This window comes from Eulemur rufifrons, chromosome 6 (genome assembly GCF_041146395.1).
Source record: "Eulemur rufifrons isolate Redbay chromosome 6, OSU_ERuf_1, whole genome shotgun sequence".
Classification (NCBI taxonomy): domain Eukaryota; kingdom Metazoa; phylum Chordata; class Mammalia; order Primates; family Lemuridae; genus Eulemur; species Eulemur rufifrons.
The window spans coordinates 32,317,275-32,333,513 of NC_090988.1; the positions used below are offsets into that span (position 1 = coordinate 32,317,275).

Below are 16,239 nucleotides of genomic sequence, written 5' to 3' on the forward strand. Positions count from 1 at the left end.
CATTGAACAAATCAGTTCCTTTAAGTTTAAATTTCAACATTTGTATATCAGAGATAACAATGTCTAACTTAGAAAGTTATAAATTGGCACATACTGGAAACTAATAAGTTAGAAGTTTACTGAAATTATTTATCTAACTTCCCACTATCTACAGCTTCCTGATAATTATATCTCCTTGGGCATTTCCAGTGCTGAGAAAGCCTAAGAATATAGTCCTTTCCTTTTGAGTTGGATTTCAAATGGTATTAAGGATGACTACCATGCTACAAAAAGGGGAGGAGAGAGAAGGGGAAAGTGTGAGTAAAGATCACGTGGTGAGAAAACACAGGACCTGTTTTGGGGAATTGTGAACGTTTGTTCATTGTAGTTTGAAGATAGAAGAGTTTGAAGGTTTTTTATCTTTGGGAAAATGGGGGACAGAAAGGGGCAGAAATGTGTACAGAGACACAGAGGGAGGAAGATCATTGAGGAAGTAATCAGGCTGGTGTAGACTGTGAACTCTACATTGATAGGTACCCTGTATGTTTTCTTCACAACTTCATTATTGGTACCTAGCATTGTAGCATACAGGCACTTACAAATATTAGATAGAACCATGTGTAAATGTTGCTATTCACTCATTTTTATCAAACAAAAGTGATAATTTCATATAGCTCGACTTAGTATTTTTAGATGGATTAATGAATAAATGAGGAAAAATTATGGAGAAGCTCAAATACTATATTGTTGAATTATGTTTCTAGTCATAAAAGACTCTGATCAGTAGTTTTAGCAAGTAGATGGCACTGTCAAATCTGGGTTTCAGGAAGATTCCTCTGGCTTGGTTTATATGGGAGAAATGAAAAGCAGAATTTAGGATATTTGCTACTTGAGAGGTCTTAAGTAGCATTGGCAAAAAAAAAAAAAAAAAAAAAAAAGAAAAAGAAAAAAAAAGAAAGAAAGAAAGAGGAAGAAACTCAGGAGGGAAGAAGGGAAATGGTTAACTATATGATTAAACTAGCTGGAAAATCTCATTTTCTGTTCATTGAAGGCCTGTTCAATGAGTTTGTTGATTGAAGGGATGGTAGAATAAGAGAGGGGTGTATTTTGAATTATTTTCAAAACCAAGAAGTTCCTCTCCTTCAGTGTAAAAAAAATGTTGCAAGAGGATAAATGAGTGTATCCTCTCCTTCCCTTTTTATAGGTTCAGATCAAATGGAAACTATTTGAAATATTTGAATTGTATAATTAGAAATTTATGCCACTTTAACTTTCTTAAGGAAGTTTCTCCTATAAATTTTCAGTGTTTACCTTAACATTCTTCAGTGATTATAAACATAGTATATAATAATTATATCCAATATGTAAAATAGACATTAGCATAAAATAGAAATTAAAATTATCCATAATCCACCTCTTTGAGATAATCTAGGAGAAATTAGCTGCATTTACTTCTGGTATTTTTAATGTAAGTATTTGTGTGTATGCATGCATTCTCTCCTCAGTTGAAATTTGTACCATATTGAAGAATTTCTTCCATTGATAACATATCTTTATCATTTTTTCATTGTCTTTAAGTACTTATCAAAAACATGTTTTAAAAAAATTACATTGTTCCATATACATATTTTTTAGTTTTTGTCCCCCAAATTTTTGACTTTTCCTATATGGAATATGACTGTGTTTACTTATATTTTCACCATGATTTATTAGAGAATGCTTTTAGCTTTTTACTTTGGGAGCCCTAATATTTATTAATTTGTTTATATATACACACATATATACTTACTTTATTTTTGTGTTTTACTTATGCTTGACAACTATTCTTTTTACATTTGCTTAACATCTTGTTACCATATTTATGACTATCACTTAACCACTATGCTTAATGATGTGTGTTTGTGCATTAAACTCTCGTGCTCCTGTGTTCACAAGCCTGGTTTTGCCAATTGTTAATGCTCTTAGTTTCACGTATTTCTTTCACTATTTCTCTCAGGGCCCCCAAATCTCTTCTCCAAATATTAACCTTGAGGTCAGTCAGGTACACAGGCCCTAGTCAAATGGTCAGAGTCAACTAAGACATGAGTGCAGCTCAACTAGACTGACATGAGATGTTTGTTGATTCCTATCCTCTTATTCTTACCTTTATGAGTATGTTGAGGTAAATTTACTCTTGGAAAATTTGAAACAGTCTGTATGCCTTCTTTTCCTTGAAGCAGTATATGGAATTACATAATTTTGAAAATCCATGGAATCTAATATTCTTCCTTTGTATCAGCATTTATTGACATTATTTATTAACCTCTTCTAATCCTAAGATTCCATTGCTGGATGCACGATTTCCAAAAGAGTTCTGGATTAGTGTGGATGGAGTGGAGTAGGGACAGTAGTATCTAACCACCTTAAAGAGTGGCTTATGTGTGATAGGGGAGCTCCAGTCTGCCTTTGTAGTGAGGCCCAACTTCTGGATTTAGTAGATGTGGGCATAAAATAGAGGTTAGTGGAAGAATACCTCTACTGGCTTTTTATGTTGACTTTGTTGTAGTTTCAGAGATTTAGCTTGAAATGGGCCATTGATCATTTCTTCATATAGTCCATTTCTACTTGAAGGGGTGATTCCTCCTAGAAGTTGAGAATTTGTTCATGTATATTCTTAATTTCCATGGCTGCTGGGGTACTGTATTTTTTTTCGTTTTGTGTTTTACTAGCATTCTAAAGGAAAAGTGAAGAAGGTGAATTAGGCAGGGCCTTGTGCAGGTAGTTTTCACTGAAATCAAGAAATCAGTATCCTAACCCCATCACAGTGTATGTAAGCCCATTTCATCCTCATCTCTGTAAGCTCAGTGCACCTACAGAATGGCAACTTGAAATCCTTGAGTGATAATGCATCTTATATTAGCAGCTCATAGATACCAAATCTTATAAAGTCAGTTATCAACTTTCTCCTCCCTTAGATAAATAATGTCATTTTGATCATTTTATTTCCTTTGAAAATAGATTTTTAATTTACAAAGGAAATCAAATGATGTATCCTTAATATATGAATGCTCATTTCCCCTCATTATACAATTTCTTAGACACTGAAGATAACTGAGATACCTAGGGTCTACATTGTTTTATGTTCTTAATATGTAAAGACATTGTCACAGAGGAAACAACAAAACAGCTTGTTCATTAGCAAACACAGCATGTAGGTGGAAACAAAGGGACAGAAACAAGACCCTAATTATACCTATGAATTGCTCTTCTTCATTAGAAAGAGAAGACCCTGTTTTCCCCTCAGTAACAGTGTCCTTTAGGGCTTTTACTAAGACTGTATTTTTCCATATGTCTGTGAGTCAGTATGTGAGCTTGATCATTGTTGCCTAATAAACACAACATGAATTCCCACTAGAAGTCAACTAATGGATACTTCAAGTGCAATTTTCTATGCCTGTTAAATGAATAAGTTGAAAACTTTGCCATTCTGAAGCTCCTTTGGTGAGCAGGAGACTATATTATAAGGGATTTTGGACAAGTCTTTGCTTAGATTATAGTCCCATGAAAGAAAAATTATCCTATAATACTGCCTCTCTGTAGAATAAGTTTTATTTTTTTGGATGCAGGAGTTCTTAAGCATCCACTTGAAATATAGCCCATTATTTCACTGTGACTGGTACCTTCTTCTGCCTAGAAATGAAAACTGGTGCTTAAACTACTTTGAAATTTGAATAACTATGAATAATTTTAAACCACATATGGCATATTCAATGGGGTTCAATAATAGTTTACATATGTGCTGATAGAAAAGAAACGAACTGTACCTTTACCAAAAACTATGTATTTTCATTTTAGCCAATATTGTCTTTGTCCACAAAAAGCATAGGAAATTGAAAATGTAATAATGAAGACTTAATATTTGTGCACTGCTGGAGTGCTTCGGGATGATTATATTTTAACAAAAGTTAATGGCCAAGTAATGGAAATAATGAGCTAAAGTGAAAATCCAATACGAGTTTGATGAGCAGAACATTCTGAATGAAAGCGTACTAGGGAAGAAAATCCCTATGGAACATTTTACATTGTAGTACTACTGGAGTTTATTAGTTTTAGTATGAAAATGGACATGATTGATAAAGGAACCTAAGTGAATGTGTGCTGGTGATCTCCAAAATAAATTGGGCAAAATCTTGAGATCTCTTAAAGAGAAAGAAAAACAGTAAAAAAAAAAAAAAAGAAAAGAAAAAAAAGAAAAAAAAAAAGAAAAAAAAGAAAGGTTTTTAAAAGACTTCATCTCTATTTCCATTAATTCCCCATGTATATTTATCTATATTTGCTCATGGCAAGCTGTAAAGCTGATCATGGAACAAGTAAATATTCGGTCTGCTAAGACAGGAACCTATCCTAAAGATACTGAACTAGGAGTAGGTAAGGGAGAGGAGAACCGCAATGTCAGAAATAGATAAGACATGGAGATTTGGGGCTTTGATGAACAAAGAACGGTGATTTGGTGACATAGATTGATGAATAACAAATCTATGACAAAAAAGACTCTTTTAGTCCCATAAAACAACTAAAGTATCCTTTCCCTTATGTAACTGAGAAAGAAAGGGAAATGGTAAGAATTTTCAGACTATTGATAACAGAAATCGAGGCCAGTATTCAAAAATTCAAAGGTTCAAATGATACCATGATTGTCACTACCATCATCATCATCGTCATCATTGGAAATACCATTATCATCACGATAGCATTCACTGAACAATTAGTAGATTGATTTTATATATAAAGTTTTATATATAAAATTTCATTGAATTCTCACAATCCAATGAGCTTATTGGTTTAATTTAAATTCCAATTTTATAAGTGAGGTAATAAATTGGGTAGCTTGTTAAAAACTTCATAATCTGCAGGAAAAGCAGGGCAACTGAGTCCTTTTTTGATATGCTGAGCTATATTGTTCCATAATGATAAAGCATTTTGCCAATTATAATTGTTACAGACTATTGTTAAGCAGTTGTCATCATCATTAGAAAAAATGTAATTTACTATTTGAGGAGCAGTTTATATTCATCATTCTGTGATATAAACAACAAACAACTATAAACAATTCATAGCTCTGATAGAATCCATTCTTATATATTTTAGGTGTATGAGTTAGGGCCAAATGAATGAAATATTTAGTAGTAATATAAAAGGGGTCTTCATAAAGTTCAAGTAAAATGTATATTATGAAAAAACTATACATCGATTTTGACATTATTTTGCATCAAAATAAACTCATACTAACTTGTTATACCATGTCTAAACAGGATCTAGTTTGAAGCTCTAAGAAGGATAAGACATCCCTTTGAAAAGAGCTCCTGTCAGGCCAACATAGATTCTGCTAAAATTAAAGCAAAAGAAACATCCACTTTATGATGAAGCTTGGATGGAAAAAATATAGTGAAATCATTAATGCTTTACAAAAAGTACATGGGGGCAATGTCCCAAAGAAATCAACAGTTTACAAATGAATAACTCATTTTAGGAAGGAATGAGATAATACTGATGGAGCCTGCAGTGGCAGATCATTCATATCAATTTGTGAGGAAAAAAATTAATCTGTTATTTTCCTAATTGGAAAGGACTGATGATTAACCACAGAAATAATAGCCAACACCATACACATCTCAATTGGTTCAGCTTACACAATTCTGGCAGAAAAATTAAAGTTGAATGAATTTTGAATGGATGTCACAACCATTGTGCCCAGATCAGCTGCAGACAAGAACAGAGCTTTCAATGGAAATCTTAAACAAGATCTCAAAGCATTTCTTTGAAGAATTGTGAAAAGATATGAAACATGGCTTTACCAGTAAAATCCTGTAAACAAAGCACAATCAAAGCAATGGCTGCCAAGAAGTAGAAGTGGTCCAGTCAAAGCAAAAGTAGACCTGTCAAGAGCAAAGCTCATGGTGACAATATTTCAAGGCATTTTGGTTGCTGACTTTCTGGGTGGCCAAAGAATAACACCTGTTTATTATGAGAATGTTCTGAGAAAGTTAGGCAAAGCTTTAGCAGAAAAACACATGGGAAAGCTTCACCGGAAAGTCTTTCTCCACCGTGACAATGCTCCTGCTCATTCCTGTCATCACACAAGGTCAATTTTGTGAGAGTTTTGATGAGAAATCATTAGGCATTCTCCTTACTGTCCTGATTTGGCTCTTTCTGACTTCTTTTTGTTTCCTATTCTTAAATATCTTTACAGGTCTCCCGTGTTTCTTCAGGTAGTGATGTTAAAAGGACTGCATTGACATGGTTAAATTCCAAGGATCCTGTTCTTCACAGATGGACTAAATGGTTGGTATTATTTCTTACACAAATATCTTGACCTTGATTGAGTTTATGTTGAGAAATAAAGTTTATATTTTTTAATTTTTATCCTTTAATATCCATTTTTCCTATATATATATAGCCTGCAGTTTGAAGAAGACCCCATCCCCACTAAAACAAACACAACAAAACAAAAACCTGGACAATTCAGTCAAAATATGGCAGAAAATGGTAAACCAAATGGCTAGTTGCCAGCATATTTATAAATGACTCTAACTTTCAGTTGTTATATCATTATGTTTACAGTTTAGAGTAAATTTCAATTAATTCTAGACTAAAATTCACCTTTGTGAATTTCTGACTTGTTTTCAAATGATTAGGTGATTTTTTTCCTACAATTAAGAATTTTCATTACATTTTTATGCCATTGCTCTAGACATAACTTTATACTATAAAAGTGGTTGATATATTTACCATATTTAAATATTTTTTTTATAATATATATTACTTTAACTCCTTTTTTCCCAGTATAATATTATTTATTTTCCTTTATAGGAAACTGCCATTTACTATTTCAATCTTTTTTTGGAACGAACTCAAAATAACAATGAAAGGTGTTAATGAAGAACGAAGCTAATTCATTCAACATTTTTTCCCTCGTTGTAGGTTGGATGAGTGGGGAACATATTTAATGTATATTACATGAATGGTGTGTATACTTGTATTCCAAAAAAATAAACCATGATTTGAATATGCACTCCCAGTGAAAAATATATAGGACACAAACTTTCTGTTGAAGCCTTAACAGTTTTCTGATACATCCTTTTCCATTTAAATATTTACAACTGTTATCAAACGGTTGATGTGCTTTATATCAGAGTAGCAACCTAAAATTTCCATAAGAAAATAAGTTGTCATTGTACCTGAAATCTTATTTTTTTTTATTTCATCTTATTATGCGGGATACAGAATTGCAGGTTACATACGTTGCCCATGTACCACCTATCCCCCCAAGTCAAAGCTCCAGGCGTGTCCGTTCCCTAGACAGTGCGCGTTGCACCTCATGTAGGTATATATCCAACCCCTCCCCAAGACCTTATTTTAAATAATGTATAATAAATACATTTTAAATTATAAATTTCAAGTTTCGACTCATATTTTTAGAATGTACCATTTTCCAACTACCTATATGGGTCTTATTATATTATTTTGTATAATTTAAATCTTAACCTTTTATTTTAATAATTGGATGTATTTTTGAGGGGTGTGTGTGGCCAACTAGATTTTATTCTTCATAAAACCTTGGACTGCCTGAATGGTAATAAATTGTTCATCAGTAAAAATGGTATTTTGTAAGTGTGCTTGTCAATTTTAAGAGTAAAAAATGTACTATATATTTGAGCTCTTTTATGAATAAAGCCAGTTTATATATCTAAACATATAGATCTGCCTGCCCTGAACTGTACTTTTAAACTTCCACACTTGGAACTCTGACTTGGGGGGATAGGTGGTACATGGGCAACATATGTAATCTGAACTTTTGTACTCCCATAATAAGCTGAAATAAAAAAATAAATAAATAAATAAACTTCAAAAAAGTAAGTTGTAGCAAGAAAACTCATAATCTTGTTACTTTTCTCAATACTTTTGCTTTGGTAAAAGGGATGCCACCTAATTTTTGAAACTCACAATGTGATATTTGTGAATAGTTGATGATGGATATTTTTGTGGATTGCAATAAATAGGGCAAGGCTCATATGCCACCCACAAACATAAAACAAAGTAATGCACTTCAGATAGAATGGCTTGCAATAATAAAGCATGTATATTTTGATGACATTATAAAATTTTTCAATACATTTAGAAAAAATGATAACCTAGCAATGTAAATTATTTGTTCTTACTATACCACAAAAGCAATGTTCTGCTTTAATAAGCTTTGTGCATGTTTTCTTTTTCATATTTTTATGAGTAACCATCCAAAAATATTCAGTCATTATTTGATCAATTTAATCATATGCAATACTGATCCCGCAATTTGTGATATAGCCCAAAGATGGTGTTTTGGCATGCTGAATACTTTGTACTGAAGAAGTTTGAAAGGGCTTTGGAAGTGAAGCCTTTTTGACTTTCTCTCATCCTCCTGTCTCCTACTCCTCTTCCTCCCCTAAAACAAGTCATAGAAACCATAATTCCTCTCTTCCAAGGTGGGTTATAGAAACTAGAACTCCTCTTCCCCAAAGCAAGTCATAAAACCTGGATGGGTTGACCCTCTCCCCTCTCCCTTGAAGTCTCTATGTGACAGGTGTCCTGTCCTATATCTGGAGAAAAAGAATGCCACATAGAAAAGCCAAGAAGAATCTGAACAGGAATGCCTTGCTGGGTTTCCTCACCTCGATTTATTACTATTAGATCATATCCTTTTAGTACAATCACATTTCTACCCAATTGCCTGTTTTTCATTGAACCTACACATAAAAATAGACAATTTTCCCTAGATCTTTTGTTCTTCGTTTCTGAAGCCTCCTGCATTACATAAAACTTTGATTAAATAAATTTTCTAAGCTTTTCTCTTGTTAACCTGTCTTTTGTTATAAGAGTATCAGCTGTGACCCTTATGATGGGTGAGGAAATGCAGTAGCCTTTTCTGCCCCTGCAACATGACCCCAATCCTAGGTGATCACCCTTTCCAGGCATAAGAGATCCTTGGCCTGAACTGAAGCCAATCATTCCACATTATTTCATCTGAGACAGATATTTAAATCAGTGTCTCTCTGATTTGATGGGAAACAAAAATATTCTAAGAAACATTTTCAAATTTTTCAAAATATTCCAAAATTAACTAAGGAATTATTCAAGTAGATCCCTAATGATGATTTAAATTATTTTAACTATGTAAGTACTTAGATCCGGAAAAGCATAAAACTAGTTATAAACTTATCCTCACAGGTTAATTCAAAACAAAATTCAAAACAATAATATGGAATGTTATTTTGACATAATGGAGGGTATTATTTTGTCAAAGCCGAATCACAACTTGTAATGGCAATATGGTAATGATGATAGAGCATGAAACATTTGAACTTGGCATACATAGATTGTATTGATTCTCTCATCATTTTTCTCCATTTGCACTCCTGTGATATCCTTTGGCTTTTACTTGACAAAGATAGATGTTCCCATGTTAAATATTCCTCTGCACATTTCACATTTGCCTGTGGCAATTGAAGTAATCCTATACTATTTTGTATCAATGTGGTTGAGAAAAAAAGGCAAACATTAGTACAAATATCACATAGAAGTATTCCATCATAAGGTAATTATATAAAAGATCTAGAATTTGTTTCTATTATTTTTAAATATTGACATGGAATGAAAACACAACCCTTACAAACTATCATAGATAACTGTTGGACTCTCAAAATACTGAACCAAAACGAAAAACAAAAATAACTAGCTTAATGAAAGTGTGCTTTTTTCATTACCAAGTGAAATCCCCAGCTGGTGCTAAGACCTGATGGAGGCAAAGAGATCTGGCCTTATTGAAGTAGAACTGTGGGTTCTTTTAAAATCAGTATATAGACAAAGCCATATTTCAATCAGTTTGTGAAATGTATCTCACAAGCATGTCATTAGCACCTTCAAAGAAGTTTAATGTTATAGTTTAAATTATTAAATAGACATTTTCTAACCTTTTGTTCTCTCTAACTGTTTTGTCTCCTTTCTTCCAAGAGATGGTTGGTTTTGGAGAGCCTTGGGGTTTACACTCTATGACAACTTCTCGGCCTTTGGTAACAATTATTGTTTTCTTCAGTTGATTCAGTGCAAAAGTAGGAGCTGAAGCTATTAAAAAGAAAATGTTAGTCCTACCAGAATCAATGACAATAATTTCTAACGGTTGATTCATGAAGATTTTGCAACTTTTTCTTCCAGGATACATTTCTTATAAAATCATAAGATATTTATGCATGGAAAGGCAATAACTCAAAATTTAATTTATTATTAATTAATAGATATCATACTGGCTGTTGTTCCATCAGGAGGTGATGGTTCCATACAAGTGAAGATCTACAGGTAAAGGCTATTTGCAAAATAACATGCTTTAATTATGATTAACAACTTCAACTGTGAAAGACTAATGAACATCTTAGGCAAAAGGTCAAGAGGACAATCAAGGAAGTCTATTTGGATTTCCTTTGGAAAGATGGACGTTACCTGTGAAGAAGATAATCCTGTGTCTTTCATTTCTTATATAGTGAATTGTAATTTAATATATATATTTAATCTTATAATAATTAAATGCAGTTTGAAGAGAAACACATTTTAAGACATGAAATTATTTAAATTTCAATTAAAATTTTTATTTATTTTTGGTAAATTTTTAAATAATTTACCTAGGTTTGATCATTAATTAATATTATCATTTTTACTGGATTTTTATCAAGACACTGTTGAATCTAAAAGAGAACCTGAAAGATATGACTACAAGTCTATAATATCTGAGACATTTATTTATGCCAAACTGAAAATTGTATGAGTATTTCTTAAGTATTTTATGTCCACCATATAGCAATATAATGCATGGCATAACAACATTAAAAGATTATAAGTATATAATTGATACATATTAAGAGACTGAAAGAAAGTAAAGAAACTTATGGGGAAATTTCAGGTAACATTTTTGGTTGTTTACTGGGACTAGAATTTGAAAAAAAATTGAATATATGTCTTGTGAATGATAAGGGTTTGAGAAGTATTTCCAGGTAAACTATTAACTAGGTGAAGGCTGAATAAGCTTTTTAATTCAGAGAGAGTGTGATTTGATAAAAAAGTACATTAATATTTGATTGGTTAAGATGTAGGAGATTGAGACCCGAAATCCTGTGTCTAATTTGGATGGATTTTTTGTAATGTGGAGAAATTTCAAGTGCAAACATGCATAATTCAATAAATTGATTTACGATGTATTACATTAGCTGATGTGTAAATGGTAGGTTTCCAGATTCCTGAGATCTTTGATGTTTCTGTTAATGCTATACTTTGGGAATTTAAATGGGAAGTAGAATGTACACTTGGGCTTCTGCCCACTTTGGGGAGACAGTGAGTTAGTATCTCTGTATTACAAACATTCCAGAACAAAAGTTTAGGAAATCATCAAAGTAGGAAAAGTAAGATCCTTCCCAGTGGCCCAAATATGCTCATTCTGGGTAGTCCACTTTACTAGAGTGATTCTTTCCTGTAGCATTTAAATAGTGAAGTAGTGCTAATACCTGGGTTACATTCTGATCCAGGGTGTAACCCTAGGAGCCAGTAGTGCTTGGCCTCAGGAAGGCTTTCCCTTTTATGTAAGGATGTTAATAGTTGATGCCCCATGAGGAAAGGGTAGTTTATCCTGTAGCCCTATCTTGCAGGAGCCACACACCTACTGGAATGTAGGAGCTGCTTGGGAAAATGGGAAGCATGGCTGTGGGAGCAGGGATGGGCTGCTGGAATTCTGCATTCTGATCTCCTACCCTCAAGGCATTCTTCTTTGAAAATTAACATATATTTCTTTATGTAATTTTTTAACTCCATAGCAAAGATATATTGTGTAAGCCTTTTAAGATTAAAACTAGAGTTAGAAGAAAACATATAAACAAAAAGTTATGGGACAGACTGTACACAATGTAAACCTGTCCGCTAAAGTTGTAAAAAAATATATCAGCAAGACATAGCATTTCTTTTCAAGCCATAAAATAGGTTTTTACAACTGCATTGTAAAACTTCAGTATAGTAAGAATTAGAGCATGAAAAGAAGCAAGGCTTTTTTTCTATTTATTTACTTAGAAATTGCATACCTAGAATCTTCAGCTCAGCACTAGCATAAATGGCTCCATATTTATTTTCAGCCAAACACTGATACATTCCAGCATCTGATTGATTCACACTGTGGATCATCAATACTCCATTAACCATCTCAACCCTACTCTGTAATGGAATAAAAAAAATTAGATCTAGAATGTAAACAAATCATACAGATTTTATGGGTACTCTCTCCTAGACCCAGAAAAAAAAAAATCTACAAATAACGTAGGTAAACATTATTTGGCAATTTAGAAATGCAAATTTACTTTACAATTATTTTATTATAAAGTGTCTCTTATAAATTATAATTATTTTTGTCAAAAAGGAATTATAACTATATTTTCCTGTGACTATCATGACAAGTTTTACTTTCAGTTTTGTTTTTAAAATAAGCTGCCATTGTTCTGGTATACTAGTTGAGTGTGTGAAACACAATCAGCAGATGATGACTTTATTTGAATTCCTTTTACAAAAGAGAAGCAAGGAGTCCCCATAGTAGAAAGGATTGAGGTTGTAGACACATGGGATCAAAGTTAAAAGTAGCCCATCATAAAAACAATCAACAATTATGTTGAGCCAATAAGAGTTTGCCTTTTCTCTCACTTTCCAATAAACTAATACAAATAGAAAATTGCTTTGCAACTGGATTTTAAACAAAATTATCAACTAGAAAATATACTTCATTATTAGAAAAAATGTAATATAGAGGATAGAAAATTGAGCATGTGAAAATTAAGGTAAACTAAAGCCAAGAGCACATTTCAAAGACAAATTTTAAATTTGAAATGCTGTTAAGCAACCGAGTGTCTTGTCTACTTAATGCAAGCAAATCATTTTTTAAATCTTAGTGAGCAATGCTTCAATTATGTATCAACAGAGATACCAAGTAATTTCAGGTGATATCTAAAAGTCAGCTAGAAATGGCAATGAGACTATGATAGTCATTGATAGTTTCCTAAGAATTTGTAGAATTGAGAAAAATCTTAAAGAAGCAATGTATTATTCAAAAATATAATGAGGTAATCAAAATACAAATAAAATGCTGCTTATATATTTGTTATATTTGTCACTCAAAATACATTAAAAAGCAGAAGTAGGAAATGACTTTCAGTAAGACTAAAGGAGCCTAGTTTGTTCTATGTGAAATCTTGTTACACTAGAATAGGTTAATAGCTCCCAACAGTACCTGAGGTGAGAAGGGTACTCCATTTTTCAGCCAACGATACGTGGGCCTGGGTTTTCCAGTAGCTTTACATTCCCAACGGAGAGGGCTTCCACTGTCTAACTGAGTATCATTCAGTTTTTCTACCCAGTGTGGGTAAGCTGTAAATTTAAGCATTAAAGAAGGGTGATTTCATGTCTGAAACACCTTACCAAGTTCAAAATTCACATGGAAAAATTTATCGCATTTTTTTTAGCAATTCATGTAAGCATAGGTATTTGGAAGAAGCATTACATACAGAATTGTAATTCCTGTACCAAAAAATAGCAGTGAAGATATTTTGATAATTTAAAACACCTTTATAAACTAAGTGAAGTATATCTTTTTTATTTCTTATTTTAAAGTAAGTGTTTTGATTCTCCTTAAAGCACCAGAATTTGTTTAGTAGGAAGTGAGGTACTTAAAGTCATTGCTATTTCAAAGTATTGAGGCAACATTAGCACATGTAGAAGTAATATATAAGGACCTATTATTGAATAACATTTTTTTTCCTAATAGAAACTGAATGACTTTGGAAAAATAATTTTTGAATTAAAATCTTAATGTGAAATTTTTCTTAATTTACTTACATTCTTTCAATAGAATTTTGAAAGTTTTTAAATTTGTAACTGAGAAAAAATACTTTTATCAAGAATAAGATACTATTGTAATTGTATGAAATCTGTAAGATACAAGTTAAAGTCTCTTTCTTCCACTGGGCAATTTTAAAAGAAAAGATTGAATAAAAGTGACTCTTTGTCCACAAATATTCTGTTTAAAATAGTCAAAACAATAAATATTAAAAATATTACACTGAATTTATTATTTCTCTCTAGCAACATTTTTGGCAAGAAGCTATAAAATATTTTACTCTGTGCTAGTGAGGGCTTTGATCATTCATTCATTCATTCATATGTTCATTTATCTCACACTATGTAGTCCTTGTTCAATTTTAGAGGCTACTAGGAATACAGAAACAGCTAAGTTCTATCATAGAGTTTTTACTGTGATAGAGGCAATCCCAAGTCATTGTCAAGGAAAAGGATAGCATAGGAAAGAACATATATTGAAGGAAACTGCACATGAATATCAGAATAGTGGGTATGAAGGGAAAACAGATTCCTAAAGCCAAAGCCAGTTTAGAAGGGAGAAGAAAGAGCAAGAGATAAATTTCATTTATTAAAGGCCAGCTCTATGTCCTAGACACTGAGCTAAATTGTCAATTAATCCCTGTAACATTCTTCCTTAAAACAAACATATAATATTTTATGAATCAGGAAACTTTGGCTCAAAGAGGTTAAGGAAATTACTTGTCTCTAAGTGGGAATTTTGCTTTTATTAGCTCATTGGTCTTCTAGCCAATACAGTCTGTTCTTTAAGAAAGCCAACCATGGCAAGACATTGTCAGAATTTGTAGACTTGAAATACATTCTGTGATTCAACTTTTAAGCCTAGAAACTATCATTTAAATAATATTAATATTATCATGATGAGTTTCAAATACTAAATCATGATTTTTGTGGATGGCTTCCAAAATCAATCTCTTTGTAGTAATATGAGAGATCTTCAAAAAGTTCATAGAAAATGCATATTATGAGAAAACTATGCATGGATTTCAAAATTTTTTGCACCAAAATAAACTCACATTAATTTGTTCTAGCATTTCTGAACAGGATCTAGTTTCAGGCACAAAGAAGGATAAGACATCCCTTCGAAGAGACCGACATAAATTCTGCTAAATTTGAAGCAAAAGCAAACATCCAATTTATGGTGAAGCTTGGCTGGAAAAAATACAGTGAAATCATTGATGTTTTATGAAAAGTTTATGGCACAATGTCTCAGTGAAATCAATAGTTTACAAATGAATAACTCATTTCAAGAAGGGACAAGACAATGTTGAAGATGAAGCCCACAGTGGTAGAACATTCACATCAATTTGTGGGGAAAAGTTAATCTTGTTCTTTTCCTAATTGAAAAGGACTGATGATTAACAGCAGAAATGATAGCCTACACCATAGACATCTCAACTGGTTCAGCTTACACAATTCTGACTGAAAAATTAAAGGTGGGTAAACTTTCCACTTAATGGGTGTCAAAACCATTGTGCACAGATCAGCTTCAGATAAGAACAGAGCTCTCAATGGAAATCTTAAACAAGTGGTATCAAGATCCCAAAGCACTTCTTTGAAGAATTGTAAGAAAAGATGAAACATGGCTTTAACAGTACAATCCTTTAAACAAAACACAATCAAAGCAATGGCTACCAAGAAGTGAAAGTGGTCCATTCAAAGCAAAAGTAGATCTGTCAAGAGCATAGGTCATGCTGACAGTTTTTTCAAGTCATTTTCGTTGCTGACTTTCTGTATGGCCAAAGAATAACACCTGCTTATTATGAGAGTGTTTTGAGGAATTTAAGCATAGATTTAGCTCAAAAACACATGGGAAAGCTTCACCAGAAAGTCTTTCTCCACCATGACAATGCTCCTGCTCATTCCTGTCATCACACAAGGTCACTTTTGTGAGAGTTTTGATGAGAAATCATTAGGCATTCTCCTTACAGTCCTGATTTGGCTCTTTCTGACTTCTTTTTGTCTCCTACTCTTAAATATCTTTACAGGTCTCCCATGTTTCTTCAGGTAGTGATGTTAAAAGGACTGGATTGACACGGTTAAATTCCAAGGTCCCTCCATTCTTTAGGGATAGACTACATGGCTGGTATTATTTCTTACACAAGTGTCTTGAATTTTTAGATGTTTATGTAGAGAAACATAGTTTATATTTTTTAATTTATATCTTTTATTTCCATTTTTCCATGAACTTTTTGATGTCCCTTGTACACTAAAGATACTAATAGGAGTGGTGAGATACACAACCAATATTAAACTCTACTTTTAAACTTGGGCTTTCTGTGTACTTTCCTA

General features: G+C 32.6%; 1 protein-coding gene across 3 annotated transcripts in view; it reads right to left on the reverse strand.

Moving 5' to 3' along the window:
* Positions 1 to 16,239, reverse strand: part of CNTN5 (contactin 5) — a 1,139,291-nt gene that overhangs the window by 227,850 nt on the left and 895,202 nt on the right. For all 3 annotated transcript variants that reach the window (XM_069469032.1, XM_069469031.1, XM_069469033.1), the window contains 3 exons: positions 13,304 to 13,440; positions 12,111 to 12,240; positions 9,966 to 10,116 (listed from right to left, as the gene is read on the reverse strand). In XM_069469032.1, the coding sequence (XP_069325133.1) occupies positions 9,966 to 10,116; positions 12,111 to 12,240; positions 13,304 to 13,440 (418 nt within the window). The remainder of the gene's footprint in view (positions 1 to 9,965; positions 10,117 to 12,110; positions 12,241 to 13,303; positions 13,441 to 16,239) is intronic.